At 35.0% G+C, this 18160-nt stretch overlaps 3 protein-coding genes across 3 annotated transcripts; 2 read left to right on the top strand and 1 right to left on the bottom strand.

The window, feature by feature from the left end:
* The first annotated feature begins 1694 nt into the window (after window positions 1-1694).
* LOC115704304 (inositol transporter 4-like) lies at window positions 1695-4124 on the top strand. The gene is made up of 6 exons (XM_030631518.2): window positions 1695-1877; window positions 2084-2154; window positions 2248-2583; window positions 2691-2798; window positions 2911-3519; window positions 3619-4124. The coding sequence occupies exons 1-6, from the start codon at window positions 1745-1747 to the stop codon at window positions 4114-4116; spliced, it is 1755 nt and encodes a 584-aa protein (XP_030487378.2). The 5' UTR covers window positions 1695-1744; the 3' UTR covers window positions 4117-4124.
* Window positions 4125-6529: 2405 nt separating this feature from the next.
* LOC115707248 (protein WHAT'S THIS FACTOR 1 homolog, chloroplastic) lies at window positions 6530-8411 on the bottom strand. The gene has a single exon (XM_030635143.2). The coding sequence runs from the start codon at window positions 8409-8411 to the stop codon at window positions 6816-6818; it is 1596 nt and encodes a 531-aa protein (XP_030491003.2). The 3' UTR covers window positions 6530-6815.
* A 488-nt stretch (window positions 8412-8899) lies between these two features.
* Window positions 8900-16178, top strand: LOC115704303 (uncharacterized). Its single transcript, XM_061108396.1, has 16 exons — window positions 8900-9201; window positions 9399-9472; window positions 9938-10018; window positions 10162-10246; window positions 10454-10551; window positions 11642-11729; window positions 11828-12182; window positions 12282-12544; window positions 13377-14035; window positions 14492-14594; window positions 14705-14791; window positions 14884-14958; window positions 15061-15135; window positions 15310-15390; window positions 15520-15789; window positions 15895-16178. The coding sequence occupies exons 1-16, from the start codon at window positions 8932-8934 to the stop codon at window positions 15940-15942; spliced, it is 2712 nt and encodes a 903-aa protein (XP_060964379.1). The 5' UTR covers window positions 8900-8931; the 3' UTR covers window positions 15943-16178.
* The last annotated feature ends 1982 nt before the right edge of the window (window positions 16179-18160 follow it).

Below are 18160 nucleotides of genomic sequence, written 5' to 3' on the forward strand. Positions count from 1 at the left end.
GCATCTGTGTGTAAAGTCTAGGTGAAGCAGAAGTGTGGGCTTTTCTAGTTGACTGAAGCCTTTGATGAGTAGGCCCAACCCAACTAGGGTTTTGTAGCTAAGTCCCCTCCCTAACTCTATAAATACATATTGTCTCATCACAATTGTATACCTTTTGATAATCAGATAAAATAAACTGCTTATGATTTAGAGATCTAGGGAGGAAGACTTAGTTGATAATCAGATAAAATAAACTGCTTCTGATTTAGAGTTCTATGTTATATACAAATAGATCTTGGGTTTATTATTAATTTTTCTAACATTTAATACAAGGTCATAGGGTGAAGTTTACCTTGGATGAGTTTAGAATTCCTTTTGAATCTTTTCTTCATATTATATGACCAAACCCACGTAAAGATACTTCTTGCAAACCCACATAATTTCCCTGACGATGGCGATTAGGACCTCAAATTTGATTGGTGATTCTCTGGATTGATTTGTTGAATTTTCCAAGTTCTCGTCTCGAGGGTCTAATCCCGTTGATCCATCTCTCTCAAGCTAGGCGAGGCTTTCTTGGACGTTTTAAGGCGTGTATAAACTGTTTAATAATTTGATAAATTATTTTGTAAAATGATAAATTAATAAACATAAATTCTTTTATTAAAAGATAATATAATAATATAATAACAAAAATCTAATTATTTGGAACTTTTTGTTGTATTTATATATTAAAATTATGATTATATCTATTCTCATAACAACCTGAATTTTTAGGGAAGGTTCTAAATTATTATAAAAAAAGAAAATAATAGTAAAAATAATTTGTTATTTAAATATATTTTTTAAAATATATATCGTTTCTTCTTTTTTTTTTTTCTTAAGGATATATCTTTCCTTTTTTAAATGCAATAGTGAGATTTTTTCCTAATAATCCTAATCATATTACAATTTTTTTTTTTTTTGGCAAACCTAGCTAATCAATGTAATCATATTACAATTAGGACATTTTCGGCTCTATAAATAACTGGTATGGCAACTCCCACACCATAATCAAAAATAGAGAGCGAGAGAAAACATTTAAGCAAGGCGATCTACATTATTACTATTATAAGTCTATATTTAACTATATAGTACTCTACTAGTGAGGAAAAAAGTGATTAAGGTACTCGTCTTCTTACTTTTAATCTCTAATATGATTTTCATTCATGACGTTTTATTATTGAATCAAACTTTTCTCCTTTTTGGAAAATAATGTAGTTAGAAAAAGAGTATACAAAAAAATACATACACTCTCATTTTATATATATTATGATATGTATTTAATCTCTAAAATATAATAAAAAATGTATGTGACACACTTAATATAATCTCAAATGTAACTATTTTAAGGAAATTTATATTTACCAATATTTTTTTTTAAGAAATTTATGACAGTAACGTAAAATTGTTAATTGAGAGAAACAACTTAATTAAATCCAAAGTAAGAATATTAATCACATCTCATATTGCTTTGCATTAATTTAATAAACTAAAATTATTCAACTATACAGTTTGGTTAGATTTTATAAACACATATTTCTCCTTTCTTTTCTATTTGTGTTCTTGCATGCTTTTATGAGTTTTGTGCTCAGAAAAGGTATCATAGTAACAAGAACAACTTTACACTAATTTACCATTCCACTTATCTTTAACTTAATAATGTTAATTTCAAACAGGAAACTGATCAGTGGTGGAAAAGTAGCTTGGTTTTAAAGATTTACATGAAATGGAGGGAGGCTATCACAAAGCAGATAAGACAGAATTTTCAGAATGCTGGAAAATCTCCTGGAGAACTCCCTATATTATGCGTCTTTCACTAACTGCTGGAATTGGAGGACTTCTTTTTGGATATGACACTGGTAAGTGGACTGGATCCCTCTTAATTAATAATAATGCATGTCTTGATCAACAATTTTGCATAGAATAAATATTTACATAATTTAGTAACAATGTATACATATGAGTGCTCCTAACCTTTGCATTGTGAAAATGAAGACTCTTATTCAAGTAAATATATTCTAAAATGAGATTTTAATTGATTCTTTGTATTGTGGGAATGTTGCAGGAGTGATTTCTGGGGCTCTCCTCTATATTAGAGAGGAATTTATAGAAGTAGATAAGAAAGCATGGTTGCAGGTGAGCTTCATTTCTCGGTAGAGTAGTGCATTATCTTCTCTCCTAATTATGCTTAGCTCAATTTGTAATTATATTTTCATTTGATATTTGCAGGAGACTATAGTGAGTATGGCTGTTGCAGGAGCTATACTTGGTGCTGCAGTCGGTGGTTGGATCAGTGATTGTTTTGGTCGTAAAAAGGCACTTCTGCTTGCTGATATAGTGTTCTTTGGTGGAGCAATTGTTATGGCAGTAGCTCCTGCACCGTGGGTGCTTATTATAGGTAGAATTCTAGTTGGCCTTGGAGTTGGAATGGCTTCCATGGCTGCACCACTATACATCTCAGAAAGTTCACCTACTAGAATCAGAGGAGCACTCGTGAGTTCAAATGCATTATTGATTACAGGTGGACAATTCCTGTCCTACTTGATCAACCTAGCTTTTACAAAGGTATGTCTATATATTTAAGCTTTTAAACGTCTTCAGTGACTGAATACTTGCAAAGATAATATTCAACTAGGCTTATTAAACTTTTAACTTATCATTTTCTATTTTAGGTTCCTGGAACCTGGCGTTGGATGCTTGGTATTGCAGGACTTCCAGCCTTGATTCAGTTCATTCTCATGTTGTCTCTTCCAGAGTCCCCAAGATGGCTCTTCAGACAGGTAACATGCTTACTTATAGTTGTTTGATTAATGCTATGGTTTAAGTTACAATCAATTCATATTATTTTTATGCAAACATAATTCTAACTTGTGCAAGTTTTCTTTTAACCAGAACAAGATAGATGAGGCCAAGTCTATATTAGAGAAGATCTTTCCTGTTGATGAAGTTGAAAATGAGATGAAGGCCTTGAAAGATTCTGTTGAGGCAGAAAAAGCTATTGAAGGAGAACTCGGTGATGGATTTCTTCCAAAACTGAAGAGTGCTCTTCGAAGTAAAGTAGTCCGTAGAGCACTTCTTGCAGGCATTACTGTACAACTCATCCAACAATTCGTAGGCATTAACACCGTCTTATATTACAGTCCTACTATTGTTCAATTTGCTGGATTCGCATCCAGACAAACTGCTTTAGCACTTTCCTTGGTAACTTCTGGTCTTAATTTTGTTGGCTCTATCATAAGTATGGGCTTTGTGGACAAGTATGGAAGGAGAAAGTTCATGCTTGTGTCTCTTGTCGGTATCATTGCGTGCCTTGTGGCCTTAGGAGCAGTGTTTTTCCAGGCTGCTGCAACTGCTCCTGCGGTTAGCAACTTAGAAAACATGCACTTCGGTGGAAACACCACATGCCCAGCTTACCTCTCAACCCCTAAATCTCAATCATGGAACTGCATGTCATGTTTGAAAGCACCAGATTGCGCCTTCTGTGCCAGCAGTGGAAATGGGGTAAGTTTTAATTTTGAATGTCTCTTAATTTATTTTGTAGCTACTTTATGTTCAAAGTTATCTCACTTCTGTTTTTGTTTTTTGGTTTGTCGTGAACAGCTTCATCCTGGAGCTTGTTTGGCTGTGAGTAATGATATTAGAAGCACATGTCGCATGGAAAAGAGAACATGGTACACAGAAGGTTGTCCAAGCAAGTTTGGATTCTTGGCAGTAGCATTTCTAGGCCTCTATATTATATGCTATTCACCTGGGATGGGCAGTGTTCCATGGCTAGTAAACTCAGAGATATATCCTTTAAAATACAGAGGGATTGGTGGAGGTATTGCTGCAGTATGTAATTGGTCGGTTAATCTGTTAGTTAGCGAAACCTTTTTAACTCTTACTAATGCTTTGGGCTCCGCTTGGACTTTTATTCTATTTGCGGGATTATCTTTCATTGGCTTTATTGCCATTTACTTTGTTGTTCCTGAGACTAAGGGACTTTCATTTGAGGAGGTTGAGAAAATGCTTGAGAAGGGATTCAAACCAAAGGGGATTTGTTTCAAAGGGATCAAAGACGAGATAGATGAGGAGAATGTGTCGCCTTCGTCTGTCTAAAATGTCTTCATAACACAATCTATCGTAGTATATTTAGTCTTTTTAGCGTGTATTTTAGATTTTAGGGTTTAATATTGTTTCATATTTTTAGAGCTCTCTTTAGAGCATCTTTAATAAAAGAGTAGTTTATAAATGTGGTGTATATGTATTTTTTAGTCTATTTTCATAAAATTGAACACCAATAATAATGTATAATGAGATCCAAATTATTAAATTTGACACATGTTAGAAAGTGTATCAAATTTGACACAATATAACATATATCAAATTTTACAACACAATAAATATCATTTTTTATTTATTCATTTTTCACTCATTATAATTAATAAGTTTTTGTACTTTTATTTATATATTTCATATATATTTTTTATTTACTTCCAATAAAAATTTAATATTTTTATTCATCTATTTACAATTTTTTTTATTAAAATAAGAGTAAATGTCATTTTAGACCTTGTGTTTTGTAAAAATTATTGATTATACTCTCTATTTTATTTAATAACAAATTAGACTATGTATTTTCAAAATAGTACTAAATAGTAATATGAACTGATCTTTTATCAAAATAAAACTAATAATAGGCGGTCTAGAGATGTTGTTTTTTTGCATCTGTTCATGTTAAGAATTATCTTCAAGTTGATTATATTAAAAAAATTGTTTAAAATTAAGCTCATGGTCCTATTTTATACTATTTTAGAAAATACAATTTCTAAATTATAATTTAACAAAAAAAATGATCTAATTGATAACTTTTGTGAAACACACGGTCTATAATATTTGAAAGGTTTGTAGTATAAAAACAAAAATTCTTGTTCTATCATGCTCCTACTTCACTTACGGCTTAGGTATTAAAAGGTTTGTGTCATAAAAACAATTTTTTTGATTCTATTAAGTCTTTGAAAAAAAAAGACTCTTTTGTGTGAAAGAATATTTTGTGTGGTAAAGAATAATTTTACGAGGGGTCATTTGGAGAGTGAGAGATGAGAACGATATTGCTATTTATGAAGATGCTTGGGTTCTGTTGTCTTCAAAATTTTTTTTGCTACAAAAAAAAAAAAATATATCAGAAACAAAACTCTTCAGAAAGTAAAATAAAATAATAAAAATCATATTTATATTTGTATACTTAGGTGGAGGTGGTAGTAGAATGATGTTCTGACATCTCACTGTTGACATATTATCACTCAAAATTTCCACGAAATAAGTAGTTCTTTTGCTACAAGAAAGGAGACCTTTAAGCACAACAATAAGCAAAAATGGTTAATAAAAACAATATATAACAGACAATGGCTAAAACATGCCTATGTACTATGCTCTGATGTCCTTGGGTTAGAAAGGTCATGGCACCAATCTAACCACTCCCCCTATAAGGCTTCCAAGCTTTTACGATAGCCAAAATCTAGAAGCCTTAAGGGGAGAGTGATAAGACGGCTACCATAGATGAGATATCATAATAGAACAAAAACTAGCTACTATTGCTGCTAAGTCTCTCCAGCTCTTTTAGTGAGTGAGCTAAAGACCTCTTTGTTAGGCCACAAGACCTCTTTTGCTTACTCAGAGTGTGTTATGATACTCCTATTTATAGTTAGTTCCCAACATCTTGGGTGGGTTCACACGTGCATAGAAAGAATGGTATAAATAGGGGTATATCTTTGATTCTGGCATGAGTGGCATAACCACAACCTCTTGTTTTGTTCCATAGAGGTTCTTTCAACCCAAATGGATACGAGAAGAAGTGGTACTTGGGGCCATTGCATCTTAATCAAAAACCTCAGTGAAGAATAAAGTGGCCAAAGGAACCTCGAACAATATATGCTACGACATTATGTCCACACAAGGCAACTTCTTTATCTTTATTCACGATAGATAATTTGGATGCAAGTTGCAGTACCAAGAACATGACGACAGGCATGACGACACGCGCTTTTTGAGAGATATAATCAACCAAGATTCCATTGCTGGAAAAAGAAAAAGAAAAAATATCAACCAATTCCCATGGTCATTCATTTTATCATGATGTTAAGATTCCCTATTATGTGTGTTCACAGGATTAAACATGGTAATCTCTGACCCTCCAAACTTCAAAGCTAATTGTGGGTTTTGTTCTTCTGAAGGATGAGGACTACTAGCAGGAGCAGCAGCTCATTACAAGCACTTATTAAAACTACTAATTATGAAAGGAAATCCAGTAAACCCCAGTGAATAAAGGAAATCCAAGCTTGTGATGATTGAAATCTTTGTACCATGATATTTTACTAAGCAGGTATAAACCGTGAAAGTGCAAAAAATAAAGGATACATAATCAGAATTTGCATATAACAAATTTCATCCATTATTATTCTTTAAAATCATGAGCTTGTAACTTAATAGCAAAACTTGCAAAAAAAAACAAAAATTGTTATTTAGAGTACGATTCCAGTTTAATGCTCTTCCTCACTATTCTTTAGAAATATTACATTCTGAGAAGAATATTACATGTGTAGTTGATACAATGATACCTTGATCTATTACATTGCACTTTCCTGATCTAGATATGTAAGGAACAAGGTCCTAAACTCATACAGGGAAATGGTAACAGGATTCCAGGAATGAAATTTCCAGAGTATAGAGGTTGCCAAGTTCAAAACAGAAAACAAGCAACTCTCTTATCAAGGCCCCTAAACGAGTCAAGAACAAGAAGTAGATTGTCTTAGCCAACTTTACCAGCGTTCTCTTGGCCGACCATCAGGCAAGACAGGAGTAAGGTCCTTCTTCTCATCATCATGTTTTGTTGACTTCAATTCCTGTTTGTTTGAGTTTCTCACACCAATACTTATAGACTCACCATCTTCCTCAAAATCCGGTGGTGTTTCATCATCTTCATCACTCCAATCATCATCATCTTCGTTGTCGTCATCATCATCATCAAAGCCAGAATCATTCCTGAAATCGTCAGCATTAGCCCATTCTTCTCCCTCCTCGTCTGTTCCATCTTCTGGCTTATCATCAGTCCCTTGTGCCCCGTCTGAATCTCTCCGAGGAGCTCCCCTTCTTGGAAATCGAGGAACAGAAACAAGAGAACGGAGCTTTTCCTTGATGATTAACAAACGATCCTTGTCTATTAACTGAGAATCGCGATATGCTTCCCTGAGAAAAACCGAATCTCTATCCCCTTTCAAGGACACATAAAACATATCTGGGTGCCTAATCAACATTCCCCTCACTTGCTGAGAAAACCGAAACTCCTCTCGAAAATGAGTGAGGTGATCAACAAGGGTTCTTTTCTCAATAGTGAGGCTCAGAATCTCATGAACAACAGCACAGGCATGTTTTTCTTTCTCCCTTGTACCCGGTCTCAACTCTGAGAAATCAGAGTAAGGTGAAATATAAGGAATGTCTCTAAAAAGTGCTATCTTTCTCATCTCACCCTTGGATAGATTAAGACCCTTTGGTAGCTTAACTCTGTTGAATTTAAGAGGCCTATCAATAATCAAATCCTTCTCTGCTATCTCCCTCTCCCGATTTTCCTCTTCAGAAAGCTCAGCTGCTGAAACAGCAAGCTCAGGATCCCAATGAGTTAATTCTAATGCCGGGCCTCGCTCAGTTGCCACAACTCTGAAATATTGCGGATAACGATGACATATGGTGTCACGAAATTCTGTAGGAAGCCCAAAATCATTCTTCAGGTGGGCAATCTTTTCAAGCAAAATTCTCTTCTCCAAGGACATCATCAGAAGCTTCCTCAGCTTCACAACTAACAAATCTTCCATCTCATTTCTAATCTTTAACTCCTCAAAGTAAAGCTTTTCAGCTGCTGGGGTCAGTTTGAATTTCAATGAAAAGACCCCTTCTTCCACAATCTCAAAAATCGCAGGAAACTTCTTTAAAAGAGCAATGAACCGTCGCTTCTTATTGAGTCCCAACTCTCTTCTGTACCTACCCAAATCTCTAAGCGACATAATTCTATCAGGTTGATTCACCAGAATCTTCCTTATCTTTAAAACCAATTTCAGCTTCTTATCCTTTTGTATCACGTTATCGAAAGGAAGCTCTTTCCTTCTCTTCACTACAGCTCTTATTGGCCCAAATGGAACATGGGTTTTTCTGGGGTTACTGAAAAAAACACTTCTCTCCTCATGTAAGACCAGGCTTCTGCCCAAAAATGGTGACTTTTCTGGTTGAATCGTTGAGCCAGAGAAATGGGTTTTGACAGAATCATTGCGTATTCGAAGAAATGAAGTCTTGAAAGATAGGAAGAAGGGTAAAGAAGAAGATACTGAGGCTTTGCTTGTAGAAAGCAAGAGCTTGGGTTCCATTACAAGTTACTATCGATTGTGTTACACTAACGAAACGATAAGGAAATAGCCCCCCACCCAAAAAATAAAAACAAACTTAGAAAAGAAAGCAGATAACTCACCTTAATAATTGAAGGGTACCGACTTGGATTGGAGACCAAAAAGGTTTAAGGGGTTTTCCCCGGAGAAAAAAGAAATCCGTTTCAGGGTTTATCTGCAAGGACAAGAACCCTTTCCCCTAAGATATTTTTGGCTTAAGAGAAATATTTTGTTTTGTATAAAGCGCTAAACCCCTATTTTATTGTCGTTTTTATTATATGCAGTGTCGTAAAACAGCTTTTTTTTTTTTTTTTTTTTTTTTTGAGAATTCGTAAAACAGCTTTTATAAAATGAGATAGATATTTAATGATTATTTTGATTTGAATTACTTTTGATAGACTTGGCCACACCAGATTATCGCCAATCCTGTTTCGAAGTAGTCCCTCTACTCTTATGGCTTCACTCACTCGACTCGATAGTTTTAGTTCGGCTGACTTACGAGATGGCCAAGAAACGAGATCGCCGAGTTGCATCGGGTGCCAATCGCCCAAAGGATCGAGTGGAACCGTTAACTCAGCCAGACCGACATGGGGGTTCGGCCTCTTCGGATCGAAGACTCATCATCATAATCTTCGTCTTCTTCATCGTATCTCCTGCTATCTCCATCTTCGTGTACCGAATCAAATACGCTTCAGGTACGAACCGTAAGGGTTCGTCCGTGTACCAGCGAGGCCTTGTTAAGCCTGATGTGAATTACCAAGAAATCCTTGATGTAAGTGCGGAATCACAACTTTGGACTCTGTTCCAGATATCAAGTTTCCATTTTTATTTATTTTTTCCCCCTTATACTTTATAAATCAAGCTTTGATTTTTCTTCATTTATCTGGTTATAATGTATGTATGTATGCATATTTAAGTAGAGGAGTGAAAAAAAAATGACATTATTTTTCTTCTTTATATGAAACTCAGGAGAACACAAAGGTCTCAGAAAATACTTCTGGGCGGCATCATACCTTTCCTGTGTTGGCCTACATTACTCCATGGTATGTCTTTCTTTCTGGGTTTAGACAGAGTTTAAGTTGCTAATAATTTCTCTTGACATTTGTTATGGCATTATCATCTCCAGGAAGTAGTAAGGCAAGGGTATTAGTTTTGGTTAACATAGGAGAAAGTCAAAATAGTAAAATAATCTTCAACGTTTTTCCATGTAAATATGGTTTTAATGGGAGAACATGAACATAGTTATTTTGCAAATAAAAGTTCTAGTACTAATGAAACAAAAAAATATTTTAACGTTGGCCATTTAAGTTGTACTGAATAGAAAATGGTTTTAAGAGAAACACAACCTATTCCAAGATTTACCTTTCGGACTACAGACAGAGTAAGAAGGTCATTTTGCTAATTTTACTTTGGCAAACGTTTAGAATACATATTCTGATTTTCAACAAATTTTGCTTGCAAAAGTTTGATTGATCTGTATGAGCTGTTCTCACACAAAATTAGTGCAGGAATTCTAGGGGCTATGAATCAGCCAAGAGATTCAACTCCAAGTTTACACATTTATCACCAGTCTGGTATGACCTGAAAAGGTATGATTCTGAGCATGATTTGGTTTCCTTGTTCTTTTTAGTAGAATGGGAGGATGGGAAGAACTGTGAAATAAGCTATATACATTTATTCTTGTTTGGATTTTGATTGTATCCCTTTTCTCTTATGTTGCTATTGTTGGTAGTCAAGGAAGTGACTTGATTCTAGAAGGCAGACATAATGCTGACATTGGATGGATATCAGAGCTCCGGATGGCAGGAGATGCTATGGTAAGGCAGAATTAACTTTTCTATTTCTGATTATTTGGCAGGGAAGGGGAGGAAAATGATACACATTTTTAGTTATTGTTAGGAAGCTCTACTATTAGCAGCAAAATTGTCCATTTGATGAGTCATGCGAAATAGGATATGTTTTTTTCTTAACATAGTTGACTTAGCAACAATTTAAAAATAGTCACTTATCATTCCTTACTGTAGGTGCTACCTAGAGTTGTTCTGGAAGCTTTTCCCAGTGATCTTCTTAGAAAAAAGAAGCAGCGGAGTAGAGCTATTAACCTCATAGTTGATGAGTGCAAGTAAGCCTTTCTCCAATTTAATAAGGCCATTTTACACAGAACTAGTTGGTTCCATAATGATATGCCAAGGATCATTTTATTTCCTAATAGGTGATGTGTGGTTTTCTCTTGTTGTGTGAATGAATTTCGGGACATGGAAGTCAAAAAATTTGGCTCCTACTTTTTTTTGTCATTTATAATTGTTTTTTGGTTTTGCTTTGGGCATCATTGTAGAGTATGTTTCATCCATGTTTTACTTTGGACTGATAATTTAGTTTTAGGCTCATCAGTTAATCATTGGCGACTTGATTTAAACGACAAACTAAACACCAGGACACACCTAAAAGCAAAAACTAAAACACAAAACCGACCCAATATATATAATAGAAAAATAAATTTCCTTCCCTAAACTTAATAAAAACATTTTCCTTAACCAAAAGATTCAACCAGACGGGCTGGCATTATCACCCTCCTCAGGTGGTGACTGACCAAAATATGGTGGTGGAAAAGGAGGCAGCTGACTTGTATCCATCCTGAGGTGTGCCACAAAAGCTTGATGCATATTGGTACTGGGCATTGTCCAAACTCACAGATGATGTTGAGGAAATTCAGATACCAACACATCCAACTGCGAAGTCATGGACGAAATTCAGATACTATATAGGTTGAAATTTTTATATCCTAGTCCGAGTATAGATTTTTATTTTTAAAATTGCTATCACAGTAAGAAGAAGAATAATTAAATTGTGTTGATAAAACAACAGAGTGAAAAGATGACGAAATTAATTGCCCTCGTCCTACATTCATTGAATTGATTATTAAATTTGTTTCTTTCTTTTTAATTGTTAATTTTAGTATTTGCGTTCTTGTTTTAATATTTTACAAATATAATTATTGTTAGCCCAATAGAAATACCAATTAATTATTGGTAATTGATAAATCAATTCTCATGGGATGATACTACTTTTCTTTTCATTACTTTTTATGACTGTGTATATCAATGACATGTATTGGTCCATGTAACCTTTTATTTAGCTTTTCTCAGTTATCGTTCTTTCCTTGAGATCAAACAATCCAACTCCTAATTGCCACATATCCTTTTTATGATTAGGGAAATGGGCTATGATGGGATTGTGCTAGAATCTTGGTCAAGGTGGGCTGCTTATGGTATTTTGAATGATCCAAGCATGAGGAACTCAGTGAGTGCTCGACTTTTTTTCCTCCTGTTCCCCTCTCTCTCTTTCTCTCTTGGCTTGTTGTTAATGTTACACATTAATTTTTTGTTTTGTAAGCCTAGGCACTGAAGTTTATAAAACAGCTTGGAGATGCAATGCATGCTGTTAATTCAGAGCAAACCAATAAGCGGTCATTACAGTTGATATACGTTATAGGTCCACCGCGTTCAGAGACACTCCAAGAGTACGATTTTGGACCCAGAGATCTTAAGAACCTGGATGATGCTGTGGATGGATTCTCACTTATGACGTATGACTTCTCAGGCCCGCAAAATCCAGGTCCTAATGCACCTCTTAAGTGGATTTCTGCCACAATGGAGTTACTCCTTGGCAGCACCAGCAACGGTGTACGACATCTATCCCACAAGATATTTCTTGGGATCAATTTCTACGGAAATGACTTCATTGTTTCAAGAGGTTTGTCCCTTCCATCAATCTGAGGCTTCTTGAATATGTCTTTCTTTTCTATATTTTTGTGCTGCCTTTCAATTTATGAATCATGCATTCCTATTGCAGGTGAAGGTGGTGGTGGTGGTGGTGGAGCTATAACTGGAAGTGATTATCTATCGTTGCTGAAGAAGCACAGACCCGTTTTGCAGTGGGAAGAGAGGAGTGAAGAACACTTGTTCTTTTACCCTGATGACAACCACATCAACCATGCCGTATTCTATCCATCATTGTTGTCCATTTCTGTGCGGCTGGAGGAAGCTCGAAAGTGGGGATGTGGCATCTCAATCTGGGAAATTGGGCAAGGTCTTGATTATTTTTTTGATCTTCTCTAAGTCAGCCTAATCAATACAATCATTCGGATGAGCTCCAGTCCACATCATTAGATTATCACAGAAGACTTAGCTTAGTTATTATGGTGCTGAGCACTACCACAAATGCCTCTTAGAATTATTTTGTAGTAAATATTGAGACACTAACAAGAGTAAAATTTTCAATAAGAGTTTATGTTTTAATGACCGCAGCAATATTTGCCGTTATGCCATATATACATATAACTAACCTTTTGCAATAAAAATTATAAGTTTAGCAAGTGCTAATTAATTAATCAGACAAAAAAAAGGTGCTAATTTATTGGTAATGTTTTTGAAGTGATAAGAGGAAAACAAAAAGAAAAATCACATAAAAACAAAATATTATTGCTTTATTTTGGGTCACTAAACCATTTTTTCTTCTTTTCTAATCATGTTTATGAAGATAAGCATGGCTGGTATAGTAAAATAAAGGGCATTTTAGACTCTTCTTGTACTACTTACTGTACTCTGTACAGGACATGTACTAGCAGCTTCCATTTTTCTTGTGTGTTGTAATTTCTATAAACTTCGGCAGACTTTTTCTCAACCACACAATCTGTAAGACAACTTTAATCTATAATACTCATTGCCACCGAAGGCCTTACAAATCAGCAACTTATCATCATCAATTGCCACATGTCAAGCACTGAATGGCTTAAGCCTCTCATCCCATTCCTTGTCAGCACCTTCCTCACACTAAAGAAGCCTTCCAAGACTAATTTCTGAAGCTAAGGCTCTCTAAGGAACTTTAGCCTGGCATTAGAATCCTAGTGTTTCATGGTGGATAAAGTTTATCCTTTTACTTCTCTAAGAGCCTCATAAACAAGCTTTGAGACAGAATTATGCCATGGAGGCCCTCAATGCAGCAGGCTTAACACCCATATCAGCAGTTCTCAGCGACAGGAAACAAGAACCCAGAAAAATCCCATCTTTCTTCAAATTCTCAAATTCTTCTAGTTTTAACACCAACCCTTCAGCTCTTCAGGAGTGTTTCCCAAAGAAAATCCATGGAGGTTTGGTTATACTCTCTTCTGTACTCAACTCTGGGCTTGCTAAAGCTTTGACATATGAAGAAGCATTACAGCAGACTGTTGGGGATGGCTCCTCAGGTGAGACTGGGGTTATAGATAGTGCCATTAGTTTTGCAACTGAAAACCCAGCCATTTTAGCTGGTGGGGTCGCCATTTTGGCGGTTCCATTGGTTTTGTCTCAGCTTTTTGGCAAGTCTAAGCCATGGGGAGTTGAGTCTGCAAGAAATGCTTATGCAAAACTGGGTGATGATCCCAATGCACAGTTGCTTGACATAAGACCACCTGCTGAGTCTAGGCAAGTGGGCAGTCCGGACATCAGAGGTTTGGGAAAGAAGTCAGTGTCTATTGTGTACAAAGGAGAAGATAAACCAGGTTTCTTAAAGAAGCTCTCTTTGAAGTTCAAGGAACCAGAAAATACCACATTGTTTGTCCTCGACAAGTAAGATTTTAAACTTAATTTTTCTAGTTTACTTCACTTTATGTCATCAGCTATATTGAGTTAGTTTACAATGTAATAAGAAAAGGGATATTTTGAGTTTAAATGTGATGATCACCAAATTTTGTATGGATTTAAAAATTTCTTTTAGTTATTGCTTAGAAAATTTTCCCATGTTCAATTTACTGGTGTAGTGCACGATCAATCGGTTGAACATGTTCATAGGATATTCTCTGGTTCTCATTCATATCAGTGAAGAAGTAGAACCCTGAGTCAATGTCTACTGAGAATCAGATTATAACTCTTACCATAGGCTTGATTCGTTTTATTACTTTTTTTTTCCTCTGTTTGAACACTTACTGAATTTCATAGCAAATATAGTAATCTCTGAATAAGACTTTGTTATTTTTAAAGCTAATGTGTGTAAGTAATTGCTGATGCATTTCTGACGGAAGCCAGATTCGATGGGAACTCTGAACTAGTTGCTGAGTTGGTCACTGTAAATGGGTTCAAAGCTGCTTATGCCATAAAAGATGGCGCGGAAGGACCCCGAGGATGGGTGGTCTGCACTTCCTTCCCTCTCCTATGTTTCTGTCATCAGCAACTTCTAACGTACAAGTTTATTATGTATAGTAAACAAAGTGGTTCACATTATGGATTGTTCTTTTGCAGAATAGCAATCTTCCATGGATAGCACCAAAGAAAGCACTGAGTTTGGATTTTGGAAATTTCACAGAAGCAATTAGTGATGCCATTGGAGTATGTATCTCAATTTCCAATATAACAGGATTATTTTCGATGGGCTAGTGACCAATTTCTTACATGCCAACACACACGATTTTAATGTGCAGGGGGGCTCAGGTGATTTGTCTGTTACCATTGGCCTTGCTGCAGCAACAGGATTGGGATTGCTGGCCTTTTCAGAGGTTAGCTAGATGAAGTCTTTAACTAACTGGTTCTCTTGTTCTTTTTATGTATTCTTTGAATCTTAAGATTTAAACTTGACTGTTTTGTTCTACTTCTTATAGATAGAAACAATACTCCAACTCTTAGGCTCAGCTGCAATTATTCAGTTCACGAGCAAAAAACTCCTATTTGCTGAGGTGAGTCCCACATGCTTCATATATTTCATAATGATAAATGATTAGTACTTAAGTGGAAGGTTTACTGTCAAGGACAAAGATTTTATGACTTTCTTGTCTTGTCTTGTGTCTCTCTCTATTTGTAACATTATTTAAATTAGCAAAAAATGCATGCTGAAGTGGTTTTGTTGACAGGATAGGAAAGAAACTCTAAAACAAGTTGATGAGTTCTTGAACACTAAGATTGCACCTCAAGAGCTTGTGGATGAGATTAAGGTACTTGTACAATGATATCACATTCTTTTGTTTAAGAACTTGTAGATGTTAAATCCATAACTATATATATATGTATTTTAAACTAATGTTCAAAATGTTGTATTTCTCATTAATTCCCTAAAACTTCAGCAAATTGGACAAGCTTTACTCCCAACAGTGTCTAGCAAGGCTCTTCCTGCACCAGCAGAGGCAAGTCCAAATGCTGCTACCGCCGATAGTACTGTACAAAAAGCAGAAGCTGTTCCTCAATCTAAAGTAGAAGAAGCTGCACCACCTGCTCCCCAATCTAAACTAGAAGCAGCTGCACAACCTGCTCAAGAAATAAACTCAGTCCCCAAAACGGAAACTAAAGCAGAATCGCTTCCTAAAGTCTCAAAACCGCTATCACCATACTCTTGTGTAAGTTGTGCTTCTAAGCTTTGCTTTTTTCGTGACTTTTATTATGCAATGATTTGTGCTTTGAATACAAACTTACCTTTTCATGAATTTGGTTTGTGATTCCAGTATCCAGATTTTAAGCCCCCAACATCTCCTTCACCATCACAGCCATAGAGTTCCAAAGATATTGTTTCAAGCGGGGTAGTGGTTTGGTTAGGAATTTTCAAAGAAAGATTCAACATAGTTAATGCAACTTATGTATTTATGTTTCAAGAAATTTTCTTTATATATTGGTTCAAATAAGATTGTAATACCATGATGAGTACTAAGAAAATTCAACAACTTTTGTTTATGTTTCTTAGACAACTTTATGTGGTGGTATGTTATATCTATGGTCATGGATTCTTGTAGATTATATTCATGTATAAGCTCGGTCTAATTTAGTAGTGTTGGACGATTTCTGTGAGAGATAATTCGGATGAAAAAAAGAAGATTTGAAAATGGAACAAAACAAAACTATGTCTTTTTGATACAGGTCGTCCCTAAGTCGTCCTTAGGGGTCTAGGCCCAACGCCCCATCATGGGGACCCAAATATAAAAAGTGTGTATGTATGTAAAAACAAACAAAAGAAAAGAAAAAACAAAAACATAACACCATCGAATAATGAAAGGGAAATTTGATTTTTTATGCTTACATGTGTTTAAAAATTTTCCCCTGAACTCATAATAACTAAAATTTGTAGAATATGTTAATTTTTATGATATCTTTAAAATATTCCAATTTACATCACCCCCATTTACATAATTAGACTCTCTTCATCGGACACAATCGAACCCATCGAACTCCACCATCAAACCCCATATCGGATCCATCAGACCCCCCATTGGACCTACGTCTATATTCCCCCTCAAGATGATGACTATTTTTTGCTCATCAATCTTGAACCGTATCAGAGTGGACATGGTCACTATCTGTATAGGTGCGGATCAGATATGATCACTTGCCCACAAGGGATATGGCTCTGATACCATGTTGAGAATCATGAGGTTCCATCTTAAAACTAATTAGTAATGAGTGGAGTAGCCCATATTCTTATATATGGCTCAATTCTCTACTATTTATTCTATGTGGGATAATGTCCACAATAGTCTCCTACCTCGCAAACTTACAGATTTATTAAACCCCATCGGACCTATATTGAATCTACATCAGACCTTGCCCAGATCACAGATTTGAGATTCTAAAACCTAAATCTATCCCTAAATCTAACAAAATCTATCTTTAACACTAAAATCACAAATAAAATCAATAAAAAACTAAAAAATGGAACATGAACTCACCTTTGACATCATGTTCGATTTGGTTGGAGGTGCGCCGTGGTGCGTCGTGGGTCGGTGGGGGTCTACGGGGTGGTTCGCCGTGGGTTAGGATGTTGAAGGGGTCTTTTCAACGAATAGAGAGAGAGAGAGAGAGAGAGAGAGAGAGAGAGAGAGAGAGAGAGAGAGAGAGAGAGAGAGAGAGAGAGAGAGAGAGAGAGAGAGAGAGAGAGAGAGAGAATAGAGTTGTAGAGAGAGAAGTGGGGTTTGAAAAATGAGAAGGGTATTTTTGGGTTTAATGTAAAGTGGACCTATTTTTAAAATTTTAAAATGTACAAGTTTAGGGAATTAATTTTCCCCATTAGTATGCATAAATAATCAAATTTCCCTAATGAAATCTTTAAAAAGGGTTTTAAAAATAGTACATCAATGTATTTCTATCTATTTCAAAAAAAATAGTTTAATTTTTTATAGTTGTGTACGTGATAGTTGTTTAAAATATTCTGCAAAATTTAAAAAGAAAATCAAAAAAATTTAATGCACTGAATGGTAAACATAGGCTCAAACATCAAACAATCTATTGCATGTGTGATTATTTTATTTACACGCGTGTTAAATAGACTATTTGAACAATATTTTTTATATTAAAAATTATTCTAAGTTGGCGCTTGGTAATATTTTTAATTTTAAATTTTTTAATCACAGTAATAAAAGTAAAAATTTTATTTTAAAAATTTGTATTTGAAAAACAAAAATGTGTTCTATAACTATTTTTATTTTTAAATTTTAAAAATAAAAAATAAAAGTATGTTCAGTAAATTTTATTTTCATTTGTTAAATAATTTAAGTCGGGTTCGAGATTAAGACCGGGGGCAGGTCCAAGTCTGGGGCTGGGTCCGGATTCAGTTTTCAAGGTCAAAATTAGAGTCAAAGTCCAAAATGTTGATTAAAAAAAATTGCTTTAAAAAATTGAAAGTGATTTTTTTGTTTTTAAAATTTAGAATTATTAAAAAATTGAAAAGTAAAAACAGTTTTATAGAACATGATTTTGGAAAATATTTTTACTTTTCTAATT

Source organism: Cannabis sativa, chromosome 1 (assembly GCF_029168945.1).
Source record: "Cannabis sativa cultivar Pink pepper isolate KNU-18-1 chromosome 1, ASM2916894v1, whole genome shotgun sequence".
NCBI classification, from domain to species: domain Eukaryota; kingdom Viridiplantae; phylum Streptophyta; class Magnoliopsida; order Rosales; family Cannabaceae; genus Cannabis; species Cannabis sativa.